Consider the following 27,274-nt stretch of genomic DNA (forward strand, 5'->3'; position numbering starts at 1 on the left):
GTTGTTTTTGAGACAGAGGCTCGCTACGTAACCTAGGCTGGATTCCAACTTGTGGGCTATTCTCCAACCTGTCTCCATAGCGCTGGGGTTGCAGGCGCACTTTACACACCGCTGTTCAAATGTTTTAAATGTCTGAAGTCAACACCCAATTTGAACTAATCCGTGGTAAACGCACGCCCGAGAGACGTGAGCCCTTTCGTCACCCCTTACAACAGGGGTGCAAAGACCCACCCCCAGCAGAGACAAGCTACGCCCCGTGCGCGTGCCCGCGGCTCCGCGCACGGCGGGCCGTCCCGGGACGTGACTCGTGGAACGTCCGCTCCAGGAAGCGATGGCGGTGGGGAATAGGGTGTGGGATGCCCCGACCGCGCGCCTCCAGCTTTTGTTGCCGTCCTGGCTTGCTCCGGAGTCTGGGTCTGATGCTCTCCAGCCGTCAATCTGAAAACTTTCCTACTGTTTCCGAAGCTTCACAGGAGTCCACGGGGATTTCCTCCTCCGAGAACTCCATTCAGGCACTTACTTAGCCACCTCTTCACCCTTCAGGGGTCCTCGAGCTTCTGCCCGAAGCTAATTAAGTGATGGACGCAGTAGCCAAGGAGACTAGCTGATTGACAGGCATGATTTACCAACCGACTCTGGAAACTCCGGTCTGTGTTTGCCCAACGCGTGGCCGGCAGTCCAATTAAGAAAGTGGAAGCGCCAAAGGGGGCGGTCACGGGGCGGGTTGGGTGGTGGTGATTCCCGAGGATTGTGCGCTGGGAAGCCGAGGCGTCTGCGGGCACCCCGCGCGATGCCGTGACGCGGCAGCGCAGCCGAGTTGACACCGCGAGCACAGCCCGGCGGGTGGAGTCCTTGGGTCCCGGAGGCGGCGTGGCGTGAAGGCAAAAAATGGTTGTTTGAGAGCGGTTCTCTCCAAGTCCTCGGAGGGTGGGGGGAGGGGCGGCGGCCGACGAGCGGGCCTCGTGTGCGCAGGCGCCGGCCCCTTTTTTTTTTTTTTTTTTTTTTTTTTTTGGCCGACGGGGGCCCGCACGCTCGCGCATGCTCGGAGTGCGCGCGGAGGGCGGGGGGCGTCTCGTGGCCGCCAGCACTGCGCCTGCGCGTCGGGAAGCCCGCTAAGGAGCGGCGCTGTCGGAGGTCGGGCGGGCAGGCGGTGACGTCGTGAGGAGAGCTTTAAAGTGCGGGCCGGGCCGGGCGTCTGAGGGTCTGACCCCCGAGTCTGGCCGGGTCTTCGCCGAACCCCTCCACGGCATGAGGCGCTGCCGGCGCCCTTGCTTCTCGGGACGTGGAGAAGGTGGAGGAGGAAGAAGCCTCGCTGTCGCTGGTGCTGCATGACCTGCCGCTGCTGAGGCTCGACCCGCTCCTGGCCCTTGTACGCCCCCCCCCCCCGCCGCCGCTGGTTCATTGGGCCACGCATGGCGGCCCGGCACTGAGGACCCCCGCTTCCCGCTCGGGCCCCCGGGTGCGTCCCTCCAGAGCCATGCCGGGCCGCCCCGGAGGATCCTAGAGTTGAGTTGCGGGGGGCCATGGCGGCCGCCAGCGGCTACACGGACCTGCGTGAGAAGCTCAAGTCCATGACGTCCCGGGACAACTACAAGGCTGGCAGCCGGGAAGCCGCCGCCGCGGCCGCCGCTGCCGTGGCCGCCGCCGCGGCCGCCGCGGCCGCCGCCGAGCCTTACCCGGTGTCCGGGACCACCAAACGGAAGTACCAGGAGGACTCGGACCCAGAACGCAGCGACTACGAGGAGCAGCAATTGCAGAAGGAGGAGGAGGCGCGCAAGGTGAAGAGCGGAATCCGGCAGATACGTCTCTTCAGCCAGGATGAGTGCTCCAAGATCGAGGCCCGCATCGACGAGGTGGTGTCCCGCGCCGAGAAGGGGCTTTACAACGAGCACACCGTGGACCGGGCCCCCTTGCGCAACAAGTACTTCTTCGGCGAGGGCTACACGTACGGCGCCCAGCTGCAAAAGCGCGGGCCAGGCCAGGAGCGCCTCTACCCGCCGGGCGACGTCGACGAGATCCCCGAATGGGTGCATCAGCTGGTGATCCAGAAGCTGGTGGAGCACCGCGTCATCCCCGAGGGCTTCGTCAACAGCGCAGTCATCAACGACTACCAGCCTGGCGGCTGCATCGTATCTCACGTGGACCCCATCCACATCTTCGAGCGCCCGATCGTGTCTGTGTCTTTCTTTAGCGACTCGGCACTTTGCTTCGGCTGCAAGTTCCAGTTCAAGCCCATCCGGGTGTCGGAACCCGTGCTTTCTCTGCCGGTGCGCAGGGGGAGCGTGACTGTGCTCAGGTAACACACACCTGGGAGGAGGGGCTGGCCCTGCACCCTGCCGCCTAAACCTATCCAGCCGGGTCCCTGAAGCCACAGCTGATGGGAGCCGGTTCTTTTTTATGGTTCTGACTCCTCCTTTTTCCTGCAGACGATAGGAATCTTGTGTCTGAAACTCGTAGCGGGATAAGACCAATATGGAATTCTGTACCTGCAGGCAGGTTTGGAGTGGTCATAATAGTTCTCTGAGAATTCATCTATAAAAGCCTCGTTCTGAGAAGCTAAGCATTTTCTGAAGGCTAGCATTAGGACTCGGTTTTCCAAGTGTGTAGTGCTTGTTTTGCTTTTTGTTTTTGAAGACTGAAGGGGGTCTCAGTCCAGTTTAGCCTTCAACCTTCTACACAGAGAAGGATGATCTTGAATGTCTGATCCTCCTGCCTCTACCTCCCGAGTGCTGGGATTACAGATGTACACTGGCCGGTTTTTGTGGGGCCTAGAGATAGAAGAACTCAAGGCTTCATGTTTTCCATGTGGTTTTAAGCAAATCACTTTCGGTTGTGGACTTCATTTCCATATCTTAAAAAGAAAAAAAACCTGTGCTTAACTATCTAAAAGTTTTCCCTGTTCTGTTGTCTAAGATTTTTTCTGCTTCGTTGTTTGTGGTTTCAGAGTATGGTGGATTCCTTAACAGAATATGCAGGCAGAGCCCTTGGGGTTTTGGGGTTTTTTTGTTTGTTGTTTGTTTTTGTTTTTGGTACAGATTTCTCCGAAGAATGACTTCCTTGGGTTGAACAATTTAGTGGTTTAGCCAGAAATAAAGTACAGCATGCTCTTAAAATTCTCTTGGTTTAAGGCCTAGGCACTTTGTAGAAATGCCGTAGCTGTTACTGGGATCCAGTAAAACAAAATACAGCTGGTCTGTTGACCTGGTGTTTGGCCTTGTGATTTGGTGACCACATCTTAGGCTCTTGGCCAGTTGGGGCCCCAGATCCTGCTAAGAATTAGCTCAGTGCCCTGGCCAGCAGGGTAAATCATCTGCTGGAACACTGATGGGATTTATATGAAGTGAAATTTTATTCGGAGGCTGTCTTATTCCAGCCTAAAAAAGGTAAGCTTAGTTAATGTGCTTTATTAATCCCCAAAATGAGGCCTAGACTACAACTGTTTCAAGTGTTTCAGATGTGCTTCCAGATGGATGCCTTGACAAAAAGTTTTAAAAGGGATTTCCAGCTGTGCCTGGTAGTGCATGCCTATACGCTCAGCACTCATGAGGCTGAGGCAAGAGGATTGCTTTGTAAGTTTGACATTGTCTCAAAAAGATCCACCTACCTTCCAAAAGAAAGGATTTCCAGGCAGCTTGCTGTGTAAGGAAGATTTTGGGGTCTGCCTTGTTGAAGTTTCTTGGTGCTGAAAGGATTTCACATCGAGGCCATTGGGTCATTTAGTGAGATGTTTTCCCTCATGGTCATACACCTCTAAGGTTGTTTTGAGGTCTGGCAGACTGGCTGCTTAATGGGGAGTTCTCAGGCACTTTGAGACTCCCCCTACAGCACACTCCTGGATTTAAAAGCAGAACTTACAAATTCTTCATGTGCAGGTCTGTTAGTGATTAACAAGATTGCATCAGCAGGAAAACTGTCTTTTCTTTGCAGTAGTAAAGTCCTAAAGCTTTCCCAGTCCTTTCCAGCCCTTCCTGGATTCAGACTTGGCTCCAGAGTTAGTGTGGGAGGCACAGTCATGTCCTGAAAAGTGCTGCCCCAGGCTTTGAATCCAGCTTGCTTTGGGGTTTTATTTATTTATGTTTGAGGCAGAGTCTCACTCTGTAGCCTAGGCTGTCCCCAGCTCAGCACTGCTACTGCCTCTGCTTCCAGAGTACTAGGATTGCAGAAGTGAGGCATCATCGCTAGCTTTCTTTGGGATCTTGTAGGTATCTTCTCAGAGCTGGCTTTCTTTCTTAGCTGTATAACAGATAGATGGTGCCAACTTTTGAAGTCTTTTAGTTAAATGTGATTTGGTGTCTAAAAGGATAGGCACTCAAATGTCTGTACAACTGCTTAGCCCCTGCTCTGGCTGGAAGAGGTGCAAGGGAATTGGCAGATCTTGAAAAATGGCTCCATTCTTCACATAGTTCATTCTCAGTAGAGGCTTTCAGCCTAGGTGGATCATCAGAATCCAGAAAGATAATCAAAGAAGCACGTTGAGGGGGCATCTTACTGAGATAGTGGAAGTTCTTAGGAGGAAGGAAGCTGGAACTAAAGAATGACTAGAAATTAGCCAGAGTTGTGGAATCACAAGGTAGCAGAGCTTCAAACGCAGCAGTAGAACGTAGACATTGGTAAACATGGTTGTTGTGAGGCATTCCATATCAGAGTCTCTGGTAAAGGTTAGCCTGGTGGTAACAGTAGTTTCTCAACTACTGTTGATATTTGGAGGTTGTAAATTTTTTTCTGGGTGAGCTGTCTATGCAGTGAAAAAAAAAAAAAAAACAAAAAAACTATTCTTGGACTTTCTGATAGACACCGATAACACTTTTTATGACAATAAAAAATCTGAGCGGTGGGTAGTGGTAGCACATGCCTTTAATCCCAGCACTCAGGAGACAGAGGCAGGTGGGTCTCATTGAGTTCGAGGCCAGCCTGGTCTACAGAGGAAGTTCCAGGACAGGCTCCAAAGCTACACAGAGAGACCCTGTCTCAAAAAAAAAAAAAAAAAAACTCAGACATTGACAGGTGTCCCAGCAGGTGAGGTTGCAGGGCAGCCTCATCCCCAGTTGAGAACTAGGGTCTGGACACACCTGCTAATTTAAATCTTCAGGAACCTGCTCGCTGGTACTCTGCTGGCCTGGTATGTAGTTAAATGAGCACCTGCCTATTAGTAATGCCCCTCATCAAATCCTGTGTGGAAGCCTGTAAGAAGTTGGCTTTTTCCTTGTTTCCTGATGGATTCACTTTCCAGAGGTGAGAGTGTTAAAGCTGCAGGTTAGATAGATGAAAATTTTAGATGAGGGTAGATGTAGATGGATTCTAACAATTGCTGCCTTCACTTGTTAGTGACAGTATTGTCTGTATTTGGCAAAGGCACCATGGCAAAATTGTTTTACATTTATTGGTGTTCATCATGTGTTTTGATTAGTAGCAGAGATTTGACTCTGGTGTCTAGACCTGCATTTTTATTAGAGCAAGACTTCATAGACCTCTGTAGAAGTGTTTTACATTCCTTTCCAAACCCAGCTGGAAATTTTTAACTGTTGGTAACCTTCCCAATTTGGACCTGAAAAGGGGTCCCCTTTTTATGCTGTTCTTTTTTTTTTTTTTTTTTTTTTTTTGAGACAGGGTTTCTGTGTGTAGCTTTGCGCCTTTCCTGGAACTCACTCTGTAGCCCGGGCTGGTCTTGAACTCACAGAGGTCTTTTCCTCGTGTCAGTTCATCCCACATTCTTTGTCCTGGCTCTGTAAAGTGAATAGGGCAGATTAAAACAAATCCCAGAGCTGGAGATCAGTTGGTAAACTGAACTTTAGTGCTTAGAAGCATAAGAACCTAAATTTGATTCCCTAGAAATTTCCCATCCTTTTTTCCTTCTTTAAAGCCAGATGTGGCCCATACTTGTAATCCCAGGGCCAGAGAAGTGGAGAACAGGACTCACTAGCTACCCAACCTAGCCTTCTTAGCCAGTGAGACACCCTGTCTCAAAAAAAAAAAAAAAAAAAAAAGAGCAAAGTGAATGATGCTTGAGGAATGACACCTGAAGTTGACCTCTGACCTCTTATATGCATGTGCATGTAGATGTAACCAACCATCTTATTAAATAAGAAACACAGAACCAACGTAAAAGAGAAAGCTAAGAGGTCAGAGCTCAGAGCTAAAATCTTACCCTTCCTCCTGCGGTGCTCCTAGCTCTCCGAAAGAGACCTACTTCCTGTGTGTATGTCTTTTACTAGTCTTTCTGTTCTGCCTTCTCATTGGTTGTAAACCCAAACACGTGACTGCCTCGTCACTGCCTGTATGTACAGCCCTCCAGGTCTTAAAGGCATATGTCTCCAATGCTGGCTGTATCCCTGAACACACAGAGATCTACCTAGCTCTGTCTACCAAGCACTGGGATTAAAGGCGTGCGCCACCACCGCCACGCTCTTGCTATGGCTCTAATAGCTCTGACCCCCGGGCAACTTTATTAATATACAATTAAAATCACATTTCAGTACAAATAGAATACCACCATTTGTGCACCCCCCACAGATGCATAAATAAAAAAGCAGATTAAAAAAAACAGGCTCCAGTTGTTAGAATAGTCACCTCAAGGCTAACTGCTTGTGAACTGTTTCCTTTAACCACTGTTTTGGGTCCTTTGTGGAGACCTGGGTCTTAGCTCCCGGTCTGGAGTGACTGTTCCACCTAGCCATCTATTGTGTACTGGCAAGCTTAGTCTTTGGCTCTACTGGTTACTAGTATTGGGGGATCAAGCAGTCAAGCATCCCTATTAAGCTTGTTTGGCTGAATGAAAGCAAAGTTTAGCTTTGTGGTTTAAAATAGTTGGGAAAAGTCCTGGACTGCACCACTTGTTTGGATTTTTTTGTTGTTGTTGTTATGTACATTCTTTTGTGTGTGTACACTCATGTGTTTGTGGTGCATCAGAGGACAACTTGTGGGAGTTGATTCTCTCCCTGTGGGTCTCTACTCTCAAACTAATGTAGTCAGAAAGAACCTTTATCTACTGAGCCATCTCACTTGCCCCTTGTTTGAAATTTTCCTGTTTCGGGGCTATACACCCCCTGGAAGGGCTGTTGGTTGTTGAAATTGGCTTCCTTTTGTGTTGCCAGACCTGACAAGGCAGAAAGCAGCAAAAGAAAAACACCTAGCTGGGAGTCATGGTCTCAAAAAGGAAACTCAGAGCAAGCAAAGAGCAAACAGGCCGTGAAAATCTCAGGGCTGACTGGCTGGCGAGCTGTTTTAGACTGAGCAGTTCGTATGCAGCACTGCCATACAGCCCTCCCTGTCTCATAGGATAGTACTTATTCCCATGTTACTTGAGGTCAGCAAAGCCCCATTTCAAGTTAAACCTTGCTATCAAGAAACAGATGGGATTTTCTGCTTTCACTTGTTACCTACTTAACACATTTGGCTACCAAAAAAAACCCAAAAAGATTAGGAAAACTTGAAGTTTTAGCATCATATCAGCAATTTTTTTCTTTTTCTTTTTTTGAGACGGGGTTTCACTTTATAGCTCTGGACCCCCTAGAATTCACTATATATACCAAGAAACTCAAAAGATCAACCTGCCTCTGCCTCCTGAGTGTGAGTGCTGAGAGGTGAGTGCACACCAGCCATGATCAAATTAACTTAATGGTCTTGTTTTTCTCTTGTGCTAAGAAGGAAGCAAATGGGGGCTGGAGATATGGCTCAGAGGTTAAGAGCACTGGTTGTTCTTCCAGAGGTCCTGAGTTCAATTCCCAGCAACCATATCGTGGCTCACAGCCATCTGTAATGAGATCTGGTGCCCCCTTCTGGCCTGAAGGGATATATGCAAGTAGAACACTGTATACATAATAAATAAATTAAAAAAAAAAAAAAAGAAGGAAGCCAATGGTGCTTTAGAGTTGTCGGAAAAGATTGAATCTCTGTTATATGGCTGAGTTCATGAAGTTTAAAGATATCTCAAGAGATGAACTGCTGTCAATACTTTGGTATATGCAGAATTAGGATATATCGGTGTCTAAAAAGCCCCAAAACTTCTTTAAAATTAAGTCATTTCTTCTCCTGGAGACTTGAGTTCACAGTTCTGCCCCGGTACCAAGCAGTGATGAGGCTCAGGGGGCTGCCTAAGGAAAGTAGCCCATCAAAGGGAGGCTAGCATTAAACTGTGACCTTGTCCAGTTCAGGTGTTTTTGTTTTGGGTTTGTTGGTGTTTGTTTTGGTCTGCCCTGGCCTAGGCGGACATGGAACAATTGAGGAATGGTGGCCATCTTGGAAATGAGCTCTAGCAACTCCATCTCTAAGGCTGTTTCCAGAAGAGACCTGCATAGTTCTGCACATTTCCTTAGTACTGGTTTTCCAGGCTCATTTAATTTGTGTACAGTCCTCTTAGGAAAGGCTTGTTACAATCTGTTTTGATGCTTTTAAAATAGAGGCTTCAAAGTGATAGACTGTTTTTGGTGTAGAATATTAGCACATATTTAATTTTTTTGTCCACCGTGCAGAGTTGAGTAAGGCCTTTGCAGAGTTGAGTAAGGCCTTTGAACAGAGTGTTGTCCTAGAAAGAAAACACAATTTCTTTAGTCCCAATATAGTAGAGTCATGGGATGATGTGGTTGGGTAACATGGGCAGGAGGCCTAGGGAAATTTTACCAGGAGAGAGGAGATAGATAGGTCAGCTCCCTCGTTATTCTAAGGTATAGGACTAGTGAGTGACAGAGCTAAGTCCTGTCGCTTGGTGGTTATGGATAGCATAATAAGCATTGTTGCTGGGCATGGGGGCTTAGCCCATGCAAAGAGCAGACCAGCTGGACAACATAGGGTATTTTTCCTCTACTTTTCCTGCAAAAACAGGAGTAGGCAGCAATAGAACTTTCCTTCATATCAAGGGTAGAAGAGGACCCAGGGCATATTACATTTCAGATTGGCTGAGTGAGATTTTCAGTGTCTCCTGTAGCAAGTAAAGGCACTCTTAGCAGTAAAGGCACTCTTGTGGTCTTGGCTAGGCAATTTCTGCTTAAGTTCAGCCAGGAAAAAAACTTCTGTTAGAACTTTTTGGGTTCCCTCTCCCACAGAGGAAAAATCAGTGGGCTATCACTGATAACAGGATATTCTAGAATACTGGTGTTAATAAGACTTAAATATAGGGTTGGTATGTCAAGGTCACGTCTGAGGTTCTGTGTAGTGCTCCCTTCATTCTAGTTGTGAGGCCTGGGCTTAGGGCAGGAACCTGGTATGGCTTGTTTGTTTTATAGCCCTTTGGAGGATGGCAGGGAACATGGAAGCAGTCAGACTTTGACAAACAATCTGGATTTGTTCCAGAGCTGCATTAAGAGAAGTGGTTTCTTGTTGGAAATAAGAAGTCAAGGCCTTTGGTCATACTTATATAATAGCCAAGTCAAACATAATCCTTGTGACCATCAGGGAACATCGCATGTAGCTGGTACTACAGATTCAGGCCTTTTGACATGAGCCGTTATACTCGGCTCTTTTTCTAAGATCTGTGTATAGTATGTAGCCCAGTCTCTAGTCACTAATATAAAGTGATAATAACATGGTTCACACCTGTAATTTCAACATTCAAGAGGCTGAGGTTGGAGGATTGCTGTGGGTTTGGGGCCAGTCTGAACTACATAGTTACTGGCCCACTTGGGTTACGTGAGAGGCCTTGTCTTAAAAGTTGAAATGGAAAGGGAAAAAAAAGAATGAGACTAAAGCTAGCTCCTAGCTTGGGAATAGGGCCAAGAGGCCCCTGATAGTGTAGAACGTAGAACCCTGTAGGGGATCTGAAATTGTGTTTCCTCTGCAGGAGCTGAATTCAAGGCTTGCTAAGAGGTCTAGGCCCTTCAGCAGTGCCAGATGCTTAGCAAATGGTAGGAGGATCCAAGGCACTCTGAGTTATCCAGCATCATTTTCAACCCTCAGATAGGCCTCTCACTGCTCCTTTGCTAGAGATTTCCGTCATGTAAATTCTGCCCTCAAGAGAAGTGGTGTCTGTCTGCCTTTTAACATCTTGAGTCTTTAATAATGACAAAAATGAGTACCTAAATTATAAAGCATAACAAAATGAACACTGAAGAAACCAAGGTTTTTCTGTTCAAGCATGTGACTTAACTCAGGTCACAAAGCTTATAGCTTGATGGGGCATGGTGATTTTACACATGTTTAATCCCAGACTTAGGAGGCAGAGGCAAGCAGATCTCTGAGTTATGTTGTACTTCTCTCTGTGGGCCCATAGTTATTAATAGGGATGAAGAGTGAGTTCTTTGGTCAGTGCTCAAAGTCAGTAGATTCTTTTGCTATAGTAATTCTCAAACCCTTTTACATCCTGATACTTTTTGGAACTCTTAATTTGTATTTTCCAGCTTGATTTGGTTTATGGATATTTGTCCTAGTCTCTTGTGAGGATAATACGCACTTGAGTACATGCATACACCAAACCACTAAAGGACCCTGATCTAGAAGCAGCTGGGGTGGGGGTCGGAACAGGTAAGGCATTTATAAATAGGCTTATTCTACTGCCAGCATGGACTCAAACCAGAATTGTGGGTCGGGGAGGGCACCTCTCTATATAGTCCTAGCTCTATGTAGTCCTTGCTGTGGAGACTAGTTTAGCCTAGAACTCTAAGAGATCCACCTGCCTTTGCCTTCTGAGTGCTGGGTTTAAGGGTGTGTACTACCAAACCTGGCTTTCAAAACAGATTTTTAAATCAGAATTGCTTTCCTTATGAAGTAGCAACAAAATAATTTTATGGGTGGGGGTCACTACAATATGAGGAACTGTATTAGAGGGTTGCAGCATTAGGAAGGTTGAGAACCACTGCTCTAAGGTCTGACTGTAGCATGAGAGTTTTCTCTCCAGGTCCCACCAAGTGCTGGCAGTCCCTTAGCCCACTTATAAACACACAGACGTTTATATTATTTAAACTGTCTGGCCTAATGGCTCAGGCTTCTTGTTAACTATTTTTATATCTTAAATTAACCCATTTTTATAAATCTTTACCTTGCCACGTGGCTCGTGGCTTACTGGTATCTTACATCTTCCTTGTCCTGGCGGCGGCTGCAGTTTCCCCCTCTGTTTTTCTCTTTCCTTTATTTTTTTCTCTGTTAGTCCCGTCTATATTTTTTGTCTGGCTATTGGCCAATCAGTGTTTTATTTACTAACCAATCAGAGCAACACATTTGACATATAGAACATCCCACAGCATCTGACCCTGAAATAGTTTGGCTTTGTATTTCTTGCTGGCTTTTGAATCCAGCATTGCTCTTAGGACAGCCTAGCCCTGAAGGAGTCATTCCCAGATCTTTTGTATTTCAGGTAGTTAAGCATGTGTTATCCCTACACCTGTACTAGAGAAGGACCTGATGAACAGCCATGAGAAAAGGGTGTATGCACAGGCCTGGTAGTGCAGGCCTTTAATCTCAGCACCAGGGAGGCATTGGCAGGTGAATCTCTATGAGTTCAAGGCCAGCCTGCTATACAGAGTAAGTTCCAGGACAGCCAGGGCTATACACAGAGAAAACCTGTCTCAAAAAACAAAACTAAACAAAAGGTGTATGGCCTAGGGCCAGTTAGGAATCTTAAATGGGAAAGCTTGAAGGCAAGCTCTTCTTCCATCAGGCCTGGTACCTGGCTGGGCAGGTGTCTGGCTGTGTCACTCTCGGCAGCTCAGTGGAGTAGCTTGGACTGGGAGTATCTTATCTCTTGGGGTGCTCACTGAGAACATGTGAGGGGCTCAGTAATCAGAGTTATTCCTGGAACTTCAAATCAGAGGGATGTCAGCTGAGAATAGTCATCTATCCATATTTGTTAGCCTTTAAGTAGTTTTAAAATCATGTAACTTTTAGGTAGAAATTTCATTATGGTGGAAATTTATAAAATATCCCCAACATAGCTGTCTTCAAATTTTTGGATCTCGGCTGGGCAGTGGTGGCACATGCCTTTAATCCCAGCACTCGGGAGGCAGAGCCAAGCAGATCTCTGTGAGTTCGAGGCCAGCCTGGTCTACAGATCGAGATCCAGGACAGGCACCAAAACTACACAGAGAAACTCTGTCTCGAAAAAAAAATTTTTTTGATCTCCCCAGAGGAGGCTTTTGAAAGTTTTTTTTCCAGGTAATGAAGTTCTATGTTGGGGACTTAGTGATCCCTATATTTCTGTACCGTCAGTGGCTACCTCGACTTCCTCTGTATTTATGACTGGGGGCAGGTTTTTGTCTTTTCACGAAGACTCTCACCTACACTCCAGTTGCCTCCAGAGTTTCTTTGTTTTTATATTTGTTCTAGTGCTAGGGATCGAACCCAGAATCTCATTATTTGTCAGGCAAGTGCTTTACCTCTGAACTACACCCTAGCCTGAAGAGCTACAAACAAAAAGGATTCTAGTCTGTGCTCGGAGAGTCCTGCTCCAGACTGTCTTAAGTGACCAGTGAATCTTCTGTGCCATATTTTTCCTTTAATGGTTTCTAGGCAGACACTTCTTAGGCTTAAACATATTTCCCTTCCATGTAGATTCTTGAATTTCTCAGGTAGTAGGCAGAGGGTAGCCATGAGACTTTGTCCTATTCCTGTCCCCCATGCATTGGTTATCTGTCTACTCTCTTACTGGTGACTTGTTCTGTCTTTCTAGTGGGTATGCTGCTGATGAAATCACTCACTGCATACGGCCTCAGGACATTAAAGAACGCCGAGCGGTCATCATTCTCAGGAAGTAAGTACCTTCATGTCTGGCCTCCTCTGCCTTAACTACAAGCCTGTCTGAATCCTCTTAGAATTTACCTCTCTACTTCTTGCATGCCACTATGTAATCTAGGGGAGCGGAAAGACACAAATTCTCTTATTTTACATCCTTAGACTGTTTAAGGGACTTGAGTGTTGAGCAAAGAAGTACTCCTGATATTTATTGGCATACTTCTTTTCCTTCCTTTAAGGATTTATTTTTAGTTATATGTATGTGTGTATCAGTGTGTGGGTGTGTGCACATGTGTGTAGGTGTCTGTGGAGTCCAGAAGAGGGAGTCAGGTTCCCTGGAGCTAGAGTTCCAGGTAGTTGTGAGCCACCAGACTTGGATGCTAAGAACCAAACTCAGGATCTCTGCAAGAATAGTGCAAGCTCTTAATCCTGAGTTGAGCCCTAGTCCTTTGGGCACAGACTTGAAACAAGATTTGGGAGGACTTTCCTAAACCCTCCCACTGCTCTCTCTGTCTCGCACACGCACACGCACAAGCATGCATGCACGCACTCAGGCCTGTTCTGACTTGTCACATGTGCTTTTGGGGGTTATTTTTAGACTGTGCCTCAGCAGCCTACTTTAAAGATGCCTAGGCTTTCACTTCTAGAAGGAGCTAGGGGTGAGGTGAGAAGAGTAGGAAGGTAGGCTGCAGTATGCAGCTGGCTTGTCGCTGTGGCTTGTCCCCCTCTGGACTAACACTAATAGCCTGCCCTCTCCTACCTGAGCATGGTGGCTCACTAATGCCTCTAGTCCAGCATCTGGGGGACTAAGGTGAGAGGACTGGGGCTGTGAGGCAGGCCTGTCATAGAATAAAAGAGAAAGGAGGGAGGAAGGGAAGGAAGAAAAAAGAGAAACGGAAGGTGAGTCAAGCATAGTGAGGCACTCCTGAAATGTTGACACTTAGGAAGTGGTGGTAGGAGAGGAGTTCAAGGCCAGCCTGGCCACATGAGGCTTGTACTTTCTTTTGGTTTTGGTAGTTTTTTTGTTTGTTTGGTTTGGTTTTTTGTTTTTGTTTTAAATGATTCTTACATTGTTGCCCTGACTGGCCTGGAATTCACTATGTAGACTATGGTGATATTTTATTTTGGTTTTTTTGAGACAGGGTTTCTCTGTGTAGCTTTGCGCCTTTCCTGGAACTCACTTTGTAGACCAGACTGGCCTCAAACTCACAGAGATCCTGCTGCCTCTGCCTCCCAAGTGCTGGGATTAAAGGCATGTACCACCACCGCCCAGCAGTGATATTTTATTTGTGCTAAAATGTGATTTTATTTGTATGTTAATAAAGTTGCCTGGATATCAGAGCTAAGAGCAAGCTGTTTAGCAGAAGTCCGGTGGTGGTGGCACTCGCCCTTAATCCGATCACATGGCAGGCAGAACCTCTGTGTGTTCAAGGACACAGCCAAGTGGTGACCCAAACCTTTAATCTCAGTACGAACCATAGAGACCTGGAGGTCTGTATAGACAGGCAGTGATGAGGAAGTCATGTGGTTGTTTAATAAGACCGTCTAGAATTACATCTCCAGTAGACCAGACTGGTCTCAAACTCTCAAGATCCACCAACCTCTATTTCTGGCGTGTAAAAGTGAGCAAAGCTCATCTAGTGTGCAGACTCGGGTTGTGTTTGGTGAGGTAGATATTGTTTGTTCTTTTTCCCCCTTTAAAATTTAAGTGAAGTCTTTAAACCTTAAGTTTTTTAATTTCATTATTTTAAAAAAAATGTTACAGGTAAGTCAGTGTGGTGGTGCAGAGGCAGGTGGATCTCTGTGAGTTCAAAGCTAGCCTGGTTTACATAGCTCCAGGACTATGTAGAGATCCTGTATCAAAAAGACTAGAGAGTTGGCTCATTGGTTAGGACACTTGACTACTCTTCCAGAAGACCAGGTTTGGATTCCCAGCAAACCATCTGTAATTCTGGTCCCGGGGATCCAACACTCTCTTCTGGCCTTCAACCAGGCCCAAAGACTATGCAAGACAGTCAATTTCTATATCGTTAGAAGAGGCATTTGGAACAGAAGCTGTGTAGCTTCACACTGGATTATACTTTCAACTGTTGAATTATATTTTCACGTGCTTATCCACCACCAATGTTTAAAAACCACTGCCACATGTAGAGCTAGAAAAACAATTAGCAGTCGGGTGGTGGTGGTGCATGCCTTTAATCCCAGCACTTGGGAGGCAGAGGCAGGATCTCTGTAAATTCGAGGCTAGCCTGGTCAACAGAGTGAGTTCCAGAACAGTCAAGACTGCAGAGAGAAACCCTGTCTCGGGAACAAAGAAAAACAGTTGGCTTTATATGCTTTGGTTTTTTGATAGTTTTTGATTTGTAGAACATTGTGAGACCGTTAGAGTTCCCATGTAACCTGTATTTTCCTTTATCGTTGGTATCTTAAATTTAGTGAAATATATTTGTTACAGTTAAGAGACCAATGCTGAAGCAGGAAGATTTTAAGTGTAGGATCTGCATAGACACTACAGAGAGGGCCAGCTAAGGCAAGTTTGGGAGACCTTGTCTCAAACTAAAAAGTAAGAATGCTGGACTTAAAAAAAAAAAAAGATGGACTTAGGATATAGTTCAGAGGTAGTGTTCACCTGGCAATCCAGCCCCTGGGTTAAATCCCCAGTTCAGAGAGATAGACAGATATACAAGTATTGTCTATATACCAGATATACTAGACATGATGGCATATGCCTGCAGTCTCAGCTTTTTGGAAATCTGAGGCAAGTCACTTGAGCCTAGGAATTGGAAACCAGCCTGGCATTACAGCAAGACCCTTTCTCTAAAAACAAACAAAAGAAAGGGAATCAGTTGTGGCTGAAAAATGTAGCCTAATGATAAAGCACTTTGTTAGCATGCCTGGGGCTTTGAGATCCATGAATCATCCATGGTTTTAGATTTACCTAGTATCTTTATTAGTTTTCTTGTTTCTGTGACAAAAGTAACTTAAAAAGAGAAAGAATGTATTTTGGCTCATAGTTCTAGGATATGGACCTTCATGATAGGAAAGTCTTAGAGGTAGATTTAGGTCGCTGGTCACATTTCATACAGAGTAAGCAAACAGAGAGCAATGAATGATTGTGTTCAGCTCACTTTTGTCTTTTTTATACAGTCCAGTATCTCAGCCAAGGGAATGGTGCCACAATGGGCAGGTCTTCCCAACTCAATCAAGATAATCCTCTATAAGCTTCCATGCCCAAAGGCGCATCTCCCAGGTGATTCTATATCTCAATAAGATGATGATTGAGATTTACCATCACACTTAGGTTTACTTAATTTTTTTCATGAGTCTGTTCTCATCCAAGGTGCATCCTGTGTACATCTAGTTGTCATGTCTCTTTACTCCTCTTGGCTATAACAGTTTCTCAGACTTAATTGGCTGGATATTGTATAGAATGTTGTAACAGCCCTGACTGTCTGGAACTTACTCTATGTACCAGGTTGGCCTATAACTCACAGAGATCCACCTGCCTCTGCCTCACCAGTGCTGAGATTATAGCTGTGTGCCACCACGCCTAGCTTAGATGTCTCTCTTGCCTGGCAGAATGAAACTCTAACTATCCAGCCTAGTCTCTTGAGGTCCTTCCCTTTGTCGTGCTCTACCCCTAAAGTACCTATGGCCCCAGTTGATGAACTTATGACCTGGTTGTGTGACAGGGTGGCTTTTGTTGGAAATGCCTTTCTTTCTAACATATTCATGTTTTGGTCCACATCACCACTCTAAAATTTCCTACATGTACACACTGGTCAACCTAGCTATCCCTCAAGGCCCTGGTGCTGACCATTTTGACATTCAGGACACCTCGAGTACCTATAGCGCTTTATCATGCCTCTTTAAGCTGTCACAGCCTATGTACATGACCATTGTGAACTTCCAAATTCATATTCAGGGATAGTAGAGGGGTGTCCAGTGCCTAGCTTGCTACCCAGGCCAAATGAGACATTAGTTGATAAGTGAAGAATAATTTGAACTGCCAACAAGTAGTTTCAGAAAATCTGTTGAGACTTGTCTTGTAAAAGGATGAACTGAGCATCACCCTGACTTGGACATCCAGATACTACCCAAAGATCATAGGTAACCTTGTGATGTGTTTTGGTGAGACCAAGTTCTAGTGAGTAGAGTATGAATGTTAAATCTGCCCTGTTCCTTTTAGTCATGGGTTAGAGTCAATCTTGCCTAAAGTTCAAATAGATTGTATAAACTCTGGTAGCTCTGACACCAGCTCACATCAGTAAGAGCTGCCAAGATCTTTCTCAAGGATCTCATGGAGAAGTTCGTGGATAGCTGCCATGTGCTTGCTGGCTGAACAAAATGTGGCTGCTTTGAAGTAACCTTTTGAGTTTGTTTCGGAGTAAAATCCTCAAACTACAGACAAATGTTTATAGTCACAGTACATGGTCGAGTGAGATCTTGAACCCAGGCCTCCTGGCTTGTTGGTGGTTTGCAGAGTGGAGCACTCTAGGTCCTGCCTTCACCCACCTACCTGCCCATGTGTCACTGAGGTGTATGCTTGAGTTACAAAACAAGCTCAGTGACGAAGAGCACTTGCTGTTTTTCCAGAGGAACTGAATTCAATTCCTAGATCCATACATACTGAGCAGCTCATAACTGCCTGTATCTCACTTCAGTGGTTCCAACACATTCTTATGGCCTCCATGGTCTTCTGTATGCAGGCACACACGTACGTGCACGCTCACGCGCGCGCGCGCGCGCACACACACACACACACACACACACACACACACACACACACACTTGTTTTGAGACAGAGTCTTACTGTGTAGCCCTAGCTGACTAGGCTGGCCTCCCAGGTTGTAGAGACCCTCCCACTTCTGCCTCTAAATTTCTAGTATTAAATGTGCATGCCACCACATCTAGATAAAAATTTAAAAAATTAAAAATAAATCTTTGCCAGGGGTGGGGGGGGTGTTGTGAGAGATGGCTCAGCAATTAAGAGCACTGGCTGTTCTTCCAGAGGAACTGACTTCTTTCTGTTCTTAGCACTCAGATAGTGGCTCACATCTATCTGAAATTCCAGTTCTAGGGGATCTGACACCATCTTCTGGATTGTTTAGGCACATCCTTATATGCAGGCAAAATATTCATATAGGTAATAAAAATAAATTTTTTTGTTTTTCAAGACAAGGTTTCTCTGTGTAGCCCTAGCTGTCCTGGAACTCAGAGATCCATCTGCCTCTTCCTCATGAGTGTTGGGATTAAAGACGTGTACCACCACCGCCTGGTCTAAAATAAAATTCTTAACTGGTTGGTGGTGGCACACACACCCCCTTTTTTTTTTTTTTAAAGATTTATTTATTTATTATGTATACAGCATGTATGACTGCAGGCCAGATGAGGGCACCAGATCTCATTACAGATGGTTGTGAGCCACCATGTGGGTGCTGAGAATTGAACTCAGGACCTCTGGAAGATCAGTCAGTGCTCTTAACCTCTGAACCATCTCTCCAGCCCCGTGGCACACACCTTTAATCCCAGCACTTGGGAGGCAGAGGCAGGTACATCTCTTGAGTTCAAGACCAACCTAGTTTGCAGACTGAATTCCAGGACAGCCAAGGCTACACAGAGAAACCTTGTCTCAAACACCAAAAAAATAAATGCATAGAAAAAAATAAAGAAAATTGTAGGCTAGGAGGCAGAGACAGGCAGATCTCTGTAAGATTGAGGCCCAGCCTGGTCTACATAGCAAATTCTATGACAGATCTACATAGAGAGACCCGTCTCAAAAAAACAAAAAAGAGAAAATTGTAAAAATGGGGATGTGTGGGACAAATTACCTGACAGTGTGATAAAGTCGTAGCATGTCCTTCAAAGTGCTTGTATCAACAATGTCCCTGTATATTATAGTCATTGGTGCTCTTTGAGCAAAAACGGGACCCAGCCTCTTTGGAGAGTGGTTGAAGGGTTAAAGTACTGGTTAGATGACCAAGAGGCTAACCAGCTTCAGGAGTTGAGGTAGTTAGTTCATGGACATAGTGGTAGTGAATGGGAGTTCTAGTGTCTGCATGACTTCCCGGTGTGCACCCTAGTGTTCCTCCCCCTGGAAGACCTGGTTTGCTGCCACATTTTAACACTACGAGCAGGAGATATGACTCTGGAAGGGGGCTCAGGCAGAAAGGGAGTTGTGCCCAGTGATGGCACATTCCTTTAATCCCAGCACTCAGGAGGCAGAGCCAGGCGGATCTCTTGAGTTTGGGGCCAGCCTGGTCTACAGAGCGAGATCCAGGACAGGCACCAAAACCACACAGAGAAACCCGGTCTTGAAGAGGAAAAAAAAAGTGAATTGCTTGGGCTGGTTTTTGAGCAGGAATTTCTGGCTTGTTATCACATTTTTATTTTATTTAGGCATCCAAGATAGGTGCTATTGGATACCCATAGTTCTGTTTTTGCATGCCATTACAGCACAAAGCAGAGGACACACTGATAGAAAAGCACAGAATATTTTTCCCTGAGGGCCCACCATAAAGAAAATCAAAATTCATTACATCCGCCTTAGTGGGAGAATCAGGGAAGACTTGGTACATCTGACTTCTGAGCTTGAAACAACTGGCTAGACAGAAGTGGAATATCCAGTGGCTGGAAGGCCAGGAAGTTTTTCCTTACTTGATTAAATCATACTAATATTCTTTCAAGGACAAACATACAGCTAAGGATGCTAGAGGGAGGAAATCTTATTTTTATGAGAGCGAAGTCACAAGATAATTCCAGGTGCTGTCCTCAGTGATGCTACTTATAATTCTGGGAAGTCAGGAAATTTTCAACCCCTACAGCTACCACAAATACAGCAAAATCTGCATTTGAACCCTTTTAATAACTTTCTCGTGAAAGTGACAGTTGTTTGTAAAGCCACCGATGTATCTCCAAGCCTCATTGTGAGCCTGTGGATCCCTCAGCCCTCATGCAGCAAGCTTCTTCAGGACTGTTCCTAATGATGTCCCTTCTGTTTTCCACTGTCTGTAATCTGGAAGTACCAATTTTCCATGTCCAGTGGCCATATCTGACATCAATCTGACCTCTCAGGTCACTCCTGAATGATCTCTATCTGTATGTCCTTTGGGGAAGTTAGCCACTGAATGCTCACCAGGGAGGGGCAAGTCAAGAAAGTCTTTATAGAAACATGCATGAGATGCTCAAAATGATTGGGCCTCATCCAAGAACAAAAGGGTCTTGGTCTGAGGTAGTTTGGCCAGAGAAGTGCTCTTGGGACTAGGGGTGTAGCTCCATGCTAGAGGCTTGCTTAGCATGTCTGAGGCCCTAGTTGCATTCATGGCACCACAAAAAGAGAGAACCAACCTCTGAGGCATCCATTATGCTGGAATAGACTAGAAATGAGGTGGCGATTGATACAAACCCGGATGGCTATAGGAAACCCACTGAGAGCAATGGGATATGGGGTTCACATGACAGGTTGTAGGAGCCTGAGTTCAGTGGCTTATTTTACCATTGGAGCCAGAGGTCTGCAGGAGACCCCACTCTAGTTAGCTTATGGATGAACAGGGTGGTTGTGGTGGGTGCGCTCTGCTCCATTCCTCAGGAGAGTGTGAGTGGCTAGATCATGGTTTCCCTAGCTTTGACCATGCCTAAGCTGTTGCCCCCACAGAGACCCTTGCCACCTCTGGAGCATAGTTAAAGTGGGCTAGTTCCTTCTTTCCCAAGATTGTGCTACCCCTGGGCAGCTCTGCTCTACGACAGCAAACACTGCCTCTCCTTAGACACCTTGATAGGATCCAACTTCTCTGGCCTCCATGGACACCTGCACATACTCCCACAACACATGTACATATACATAATTTAAAAATAAACATTTATGTATTATATATAATATATGATCTTACATATAATATATAATAATATTTATGTTTTATATATTGTTATGTATTGTTACAAATAAAAAGGAACCCTTTTGGTTTCTGCTTGTTTAGAATTCCCCAAAGGGCCACTGCTAATTAGATGTGACAGGGGTGTGGAGTAGGCTAGGCTTTTCTCCATTCCCTGGCTCTGCCACTTAGCCTTCATAACCCTGTGTCTATGAAAAAGTAAGGTGGTTTTGCTTTTCCCCAGCTCTTCTGTATGGGGCAAAACCTTTCCTGTGTTTGTATTGCTGGCAGAGATGAAGACATCTATTGGGGTGTACCCACAATCCACTGGCAGGTTGGGTAGATGCTCCTAGAGAAACTGCAAGTCTGACTGGGTTAAGAAATGCTGCTGGTCGCTGGAGAGATGACTGAGTGGTTAAGAGCACTGCTTGCTCTTCCAGAGATCCTTAGTTCAATTCCCAGCAACCACATGGTGGCACACAGCCATCTGTAATGAGATCTGGTGCCCTCTTCTGGTCTACAGGTATACATGCAGACAGAACACTGTATACATAATAAATAAATCTTTAAAAAAAAAAAAGCCGGGCGGTGGTGGCGCACGCCTTTAATCCCAGCACTCGGGAGGCAGAGCCAGGCTCTGTGAGTTCGAGGCCAGCCTGGGCTACCAAGTGAGTTCCAGGAAAGGCGCAAAGCTACACAGAGAAACCCTGTCTCAAAAAAAAAAAACCAAAAAAAATAAATAAATAAATAAATAAATAAAAAAGAAAGAAAGAAATGCTGTCTTCTGTGGCTGAGAGTGCGCTGGGGTCTGTCTGCATGCATAGCACACGTTGGAGGTGTCCAAACAGAAGTTAACTCCCATTCTCCACTTCTAGGCCTGAAAGTGAAAAAGACATTCTCTGGAAGTCACTAGACCAATATCTAGTTGAATCACAAAGAGATCAAGGCACAGTACACAGACTGTTGGTTTGCAAGCCCATCCAGTCTTCACTGGAGATAGATTTGTCCTGATGTGGCTTATTACCAGAGGCCCTTTTGAGACCCTGTGTGTGTTTCCTTTGCAGGACAAGATTAGATGCACCGCGTTTGGAAACAAAATCCCTGAGCAGCTCCACATTGCCACCCAACTATGCTTCAGATCGCCTGTCAGGAAACAGCAGAGACCCTGCGCTGAAACCCAAAAGGTCCCACCGCAAGGCAGACCCTGATGCTGCCCACAGGTACTTAGAACCCTCAACAGAGGCCAGCAGTGCAGCTGATGGGCAGCCTAAAGAAGGCTGGTTAGGAGCCTGGGGTTGTCCATCCCTTCAAAGCCTTATCATTTGGGAAAGTGGCATTGACGGAACACACATACCCACCCACCCCCCAAAAAAAAGAAAGCCTGGCCAGTGCATAATACCCCTTAGAAGAGGGATTCAGCAGAAATTCTGAGAAATGTCCCAGACTTGTCTTGCTCAGTCCCATCTGGGCACACATATTTATAGGTTTATACTTAGGTGTTAAGAGAGCATCTTGACACTTAGAAGTGAACCAGGGATCTCTTGGAGAGGGTTTCTGGGAGGGTAATATTTAAAATGACACTAGAAGGGACTGGGCCATGGTGGCACAGGCCTTTCATCCCAGCAGTCGGGAGGCAGAGGTGGATCTGCGAGTAATGACATCAGAGGGATGAGAAAGCTGTGTGGAAAGGGGAGGGCATTCTAGGAAAGAAACAAGTGTGTAAGAGCTGAAGCGAGCGCTGAGGCAGAAAAGAGCAGAGTGGTTTCAGAGACTTGGGGGGTGGGGGGTGGGGGTTGCAAGGTTGGAAGGGATGATTGTGAACAGAAGAGGTGTATGGCAGGACCTGTAGGGGTTTGAACCTGGCATAAGAAAAGCCCAGCCCAGCAGACCTGACAGGGTACTGAGCACCAAAGGTGGAACTAAGCATACTGTACAAGGTGACTAAGACGTCTAAGACAAGGACTGGCCACTGTTGCTTAGTAGGCAGGCCTCACCACTGTTAGTGCATCTGGATTGAGATCTGCTGAGAAGAGTAACCCAGTCTGAGGATGGGGCGGGCTTCTGAGTCCCCTACAGTGGTGGCAAGACTAGACCACTGCTGACTCTCAGGTAACAGCCTGTCCCCATTGTTTGCAGACCCCGGATCCTGGAGATGGACAAAGAAGAAAACCGGCGGTCTGTGCTTCTGCCCACACACCGGCGGAGGGGTAGCTTTAGCTCTGAGAACTATTGGCGCAAGTCCTATGAGTCCTCGGAAGACTGCCCCGAGGCAGCAGGCAGCCCCACCCGCAAGGTGAAGATGCGGAGACACTGAGGCCCCGTGCCCGCCTGGACTCTGGCTGACCCTGCTGTAGCTGCCCCATCTTTTGTTTGTTTGCGTGTTTTCCTCTGTTTGTTATTTTGGTCCTATATATGTTTTCCTTGCTTGGTTGCCTATTAAGGCTAAAGAACAGAATTGGCGCAAGACCTGGGTTCTTATGTTCTTGGCTTTCCTCCTTGATGGAAAGAAAAGGCTGTTAGCTTCTGTAGGGGAACACTTACCAGAGTAGCCAGTCGAGACAGTGGGGACAGTTGTCTTCAAGTGGAAATGTGTCAGGCTAGGTTTATTTAAACACACAAAGTGTTTTGGTTAAGGAATTTTCGTTTGGGCTTTAAATGTAAATCTTTGCAGTGTTTTAAACAAGGCGATTCTTTTGCCAGCCCTTTTTTTCCACTGATGCTCATGCTTGGATGAGGTCTCTTGGAGCCATACAGGTCCTGCATTGGGCCTGCTGCCCCTACATTTCACCTGCTGTTCAGTCTCTGGAAGCTCATGCAGATACCCTGTTCCCCACTGTTCAATTTGGCTGGGTGTGGGGCTTAAACAGTGCCAGCCCCTGCTGTCCCGTTTCTGAGTCCCCAGGCTTCCTGCATGGCCTCTAGCTTGCTCTGCCCACCAATTTTGGGTGGTCAAGAGACTAGCACAGTGGTCCTGACCTCTTGCCAAGAGCATGCCCATTTACTGGGTTGCTCCTTTTAGGCATGTGTGTGTGGTTGTATGGAACAGTTAGACTTGCTGCAGTGGGTTATTTGTAGGAATTGTTTCTAGCTAGAGGAACTGGTTGGCTTCCAGTCTAGCATTTGGGTTATGGGAACTTGGGGTGTGTGGTAGGGCTTTGTTTCTTTTGTTCTGAGGTGTTTCCCCTCCCATTAGTCTCTTGGCTTTCTTCTTTTTTCCTTAGTTGGCCATCTTGGTTCTCCCCTCCCCCCCATATCATCTATCTAAGAAGGTGTTTCCATCCTCTCTTGTCCATCTATAGCTTACATCCAAGGCCAGAAGTCAGACCTGCGTATTGGGTTGGTATTTTCTCTGCCTCAGGGACATGGGTGCTGGGGAAGGAACTTGTAAAAATAATGGAAAGTTCAAGTCTTTGACAGTTTCTGCCTGCTTAGATCCTGGAAAGCTGTGGGGCTTTGCTGATCCAGGTTCATTAGGAATGTCTTTGGCAGCCAGACAAAAACTGGGCCTGCCAAAAACAGGCCTTCTGAACAACGATGCCACCACCACTCCAGGGGTGCACAGAGGCCTGGCCTCAGGCCTCAGTGGCTTTAGAGATGTGGGGAGCAGCCAGCCATCAGGAAATCCCTCTTTGAGGTCAGAAATCCTTTGCCAATGTGGAGCCAGCCCTCAAGTTGAGACTGCGTAACTAAAGCAGTTGCAGGTCTTCTGTGGTTTTGGGGTGTTTTTGTTTTGTTTTGTTTGTTTTTTTACTGCTCTTTTCCCAAAAAAAATGATTTGTAGTTGTGTGTGCAGCACTTTGCCCTAATATGTGTGTGCTCTACAATAAAAAACAAATCTAATATATTTTGAAACAATTGTCTGATGCTGTGATAAGAGAAAGCCTGACCTTGGTTTGTCCCAAATTGATTACTACCAGTGCTCTGAAGACAGTGGCCACTGACACTGGCCCTCTTGATTGATGGCTAAAGGTGGACTTGTCCTTGCCCACTGCCCTCTCCCCTTCAAGGAGGATGGCCTTCATAAACCATAGTGACCAGGGACACACGTTGTTGAAGTCTAGAAACTACACCCTCTTCCGGGCCCAGTAGAGAGTCTGCAGGCCAGCGCAAATACCACAAATGGAGCTGGGGCGGGGAGAGGGGAGCTCTGGTAGTGGACGTGGCAGTTCTTGTACTCAATAGCCAGGTTCTTGAGCTCCCTGGCTAGAACCTTGGTAGACAAAGTGGATAGGAGAGGATGAGGCTGGCCCTCAGTGGACTGTTGGGATCTTTAATGATACAGGTCCCAGGGTGTTGCTAACCATTTCTGTTCACCCAGCTCTGCTCCAGTGATCTCAGCCAGTTTGGTCAAATTGTCACTGGAATCTTGGTCAAGCCATTTCATTGCCCATAGAATGACTGGCCAGTACAATTTGAAGGACAGTGCTAAGTCAAGAAGGGCCAGGGCCTCTGTACAATCTGTGCAGTGGACTGGGATGATAATGGAACTGAGAGGAAAGCACCAAGTGTCATCCCAACCATGATGTTGCAGGAGTGGTGGTCCCACTCCATGATTGGGGACTGAAGAACAAGGGGTAGAAGAGACTTGACCCAATGATCGCCTAAGTTTAAGTCTCTACTGGGATAGTGAGTTGCCCCCATCTCCCTGAAATCAGAGTCCCACACCTGATTCCCTGAATTTTGCCTGTTTCAGCCATGGCACTGGGCCAAGAGCTTTGTTCCATCAGCCCTTGGTAGATAGTACCAGCCCTCCTGGTAGAGAGTAGTTGCTCCAACAGTAACTGGTACCAGCCCTACCCACCTAGGAGCTCATCCCATTCCTCTAGCCCTGTTGTATGGAGGAAGAAACAGGTCCAGAGAGTTCAGAAAAATAAAGTATCCTATAACCCAGGCTTAGTGCAGGAGAGAAACTTGTATAAGACATGCTTATGTGCTGCGTATAAGGTGTTCTATGATGTATAGATAGGATGGCAGTAGAGCCCATTAAGTGTAAATAACATGTACAATGTGTTTGTAAATCTGTATAGCTAGTTGTTGCCCACAGAACACTTTGATTGGTATTTTGTTGAAGTGTGGGGTTCATCATCTACCTGTGGTTGTAATTCAAATACTGTGTGAAGGAGATGTATTTTATCAGTTTGTCTGTGGCTTCCAAAACATTGTTTCAAACTTGAGCGCTTAAAGCAACAGAATTAGCTGGGTATGGTGGTATGTGCCCATAATTCCAGAAAGAGGCTGAGGCAGAAGGATCAAAAGTTCAATGCCAGCCTGGGCTAAAAAAGCAAGACCTTGTCTCTAAAAGCAAAGTGGCCAAGCATGGTGCTTGTCCATAATCCCAGCAGAAGCCATAGGAAGAATATTGGAAGGTTGGGGCCAGTCTAGTCTACATAGGGAGCTTGAGGGCAGCCAAGGCTACATAGTGAGACCCTGTCTGTTTCAAAACAACAATAAACTGGTTCATGCTCCTTCTGAGGCTCTGGTGGAAAGCCTGTTCTTAGCACTTGCATCTTGGGATGTCTCTAACCAGTCTAGATGCAAGTACTTTTTAGATCCATAGTCACATGGCCTCTTTTGTATGCTATATCCTCCTCAGTGCCTCTATGCCCCCCAGCGTGAGTGTGTGTGTGTGTGTGTGTGTGTGTGTGTGTGTGTGTGTGTATAGACAGGTTCTCACTCTAGCCCAGTCCAGCCTTGAGTGTGTGTGTGTGTGTGTGTGTGTGTAGACAGGTTCTCACTCTAGCCCAGTCCAGCCTTGAACTGGCAATCCTGCCACCCACCGCACCCAACTTTTTCTGTCTCTGTCTTACTTGGGCATTCGTAATTAGATACAGGAACAGCTACATGGCCCCACTTCCTTTTTGTGGCAGTGCCAGGGATGGGACCCAGTGCCTCTCCAGTGCTAGGCAAGGACTCTACCGCTGATCCACGCCTAACCTCAACTCCTTATAAAAGTAAGTGTATGCCTGCAGGAGCTAGGACCTGAGATCCTTGGGGGCCACTGTGCAGCTTACCACACTGCTGCTGCTTCAAACATGGTTACAGAATCTGTGACCTATTAATTCCTCAAAGAAATTGGATTGAAATTTCTCAGCCTCAGTACTATTTTTAAATTTAATCTGGATCTTAGTATTTACTCCATTGCTTGCTTGCATTTTTTTCTTTAGTGCTGGCCATCAAACCTAGGACCTTGTGAGTTCTAGGCCTTGTAAATGTTAGCTCTGCCCCCAGCAGCTCACTGCTTTTTTAAGTTTAGACATATGCTGTCCAATCTGGAACCACTGGACTCTGCCTTTTGAGCACTTGAAATGTGGCTAGTTTCAATTGAGATATGCTTTATACACACCAGAATTTGAAGTTAGTATGAAAAAAGAATGTAAAATATATAATTGATAACTTTATATTGATTACATGTTGAAATACTATTTTGGACATACTGAGTTAAATAAAATACATTATTTAAATTAATTTCCCCTGTTTTGTTTGAGTTCTTTCTTGAAAGAAGTTGTTTTTAGATGTGCATGTCTAGTGTGGGCTTCTGCACGTGAGTGCAGGTGTGTGAGGAGGCCAGAAGAGGGCGTTAGATCCCTGGAGCTGGGATTAACAGACTTGAGCTGTCTCACCTGTGTGCTGTGAACTGTCTCGGCCCTGGTTTCTGTTTTCAATCAGGCTGTTTGAGTTTGTTTGTTTTCTGGGTATTACAGAGGAATGGGTAGATTGCTCACCTACCGTGTTCGATCCCCAGCACAGAC

At 46.2% G+C, this 27,274-nt stretch overlaps 1 protein-coding gene across 1 annotated transcript; it reads left to right on the forward strand.

Annotated features, from left to right (window-relative positions):
- Positions 1–1,111: 1,111 nt before the first annotated feature.
- Positions 1,112–26,990, forward strand: Alkbh5 (alkB homolog 5, RNA demethylase). The gene is made up of 4 exons (XM_006973601.4): positions 1,112–2,296; positions 12,593–12,673; positions 21,590–21,745; positions 22,662–26,990. Exons 1-4 carry the CDS (start codon positions 1,524–1,526, stop codon positions 22,837–22,839), a joined length of 1,188 nt encoding a protein of 395 aa, XP_006973663.3. The 5' UTR covers positions 1,112–1,523; the 3' UTR covers positions 22,840–26,990.
- Positions 26,991–27,274: the final 284 nt, after the last annotated feature.

This window comes from Peromyscus maniculatus, chromosome 8 (genome assembly GCF_049852395.1).
Source record: "Peromyscus maniculatus bairdii isolate BWxNUB_F1_BW_parent chromosome 8, HU_Pman_BW_mat_3.1, whole genome shotgun sequence".
In the NCBI taxonomy this organism is placed as follows: domain Eukaryota; kingdom Metazoa; phylum Chordata; class Mammalia; order Rodentia; family Cricetidae; genus Peromyscus; species Peromyscus maniculatus.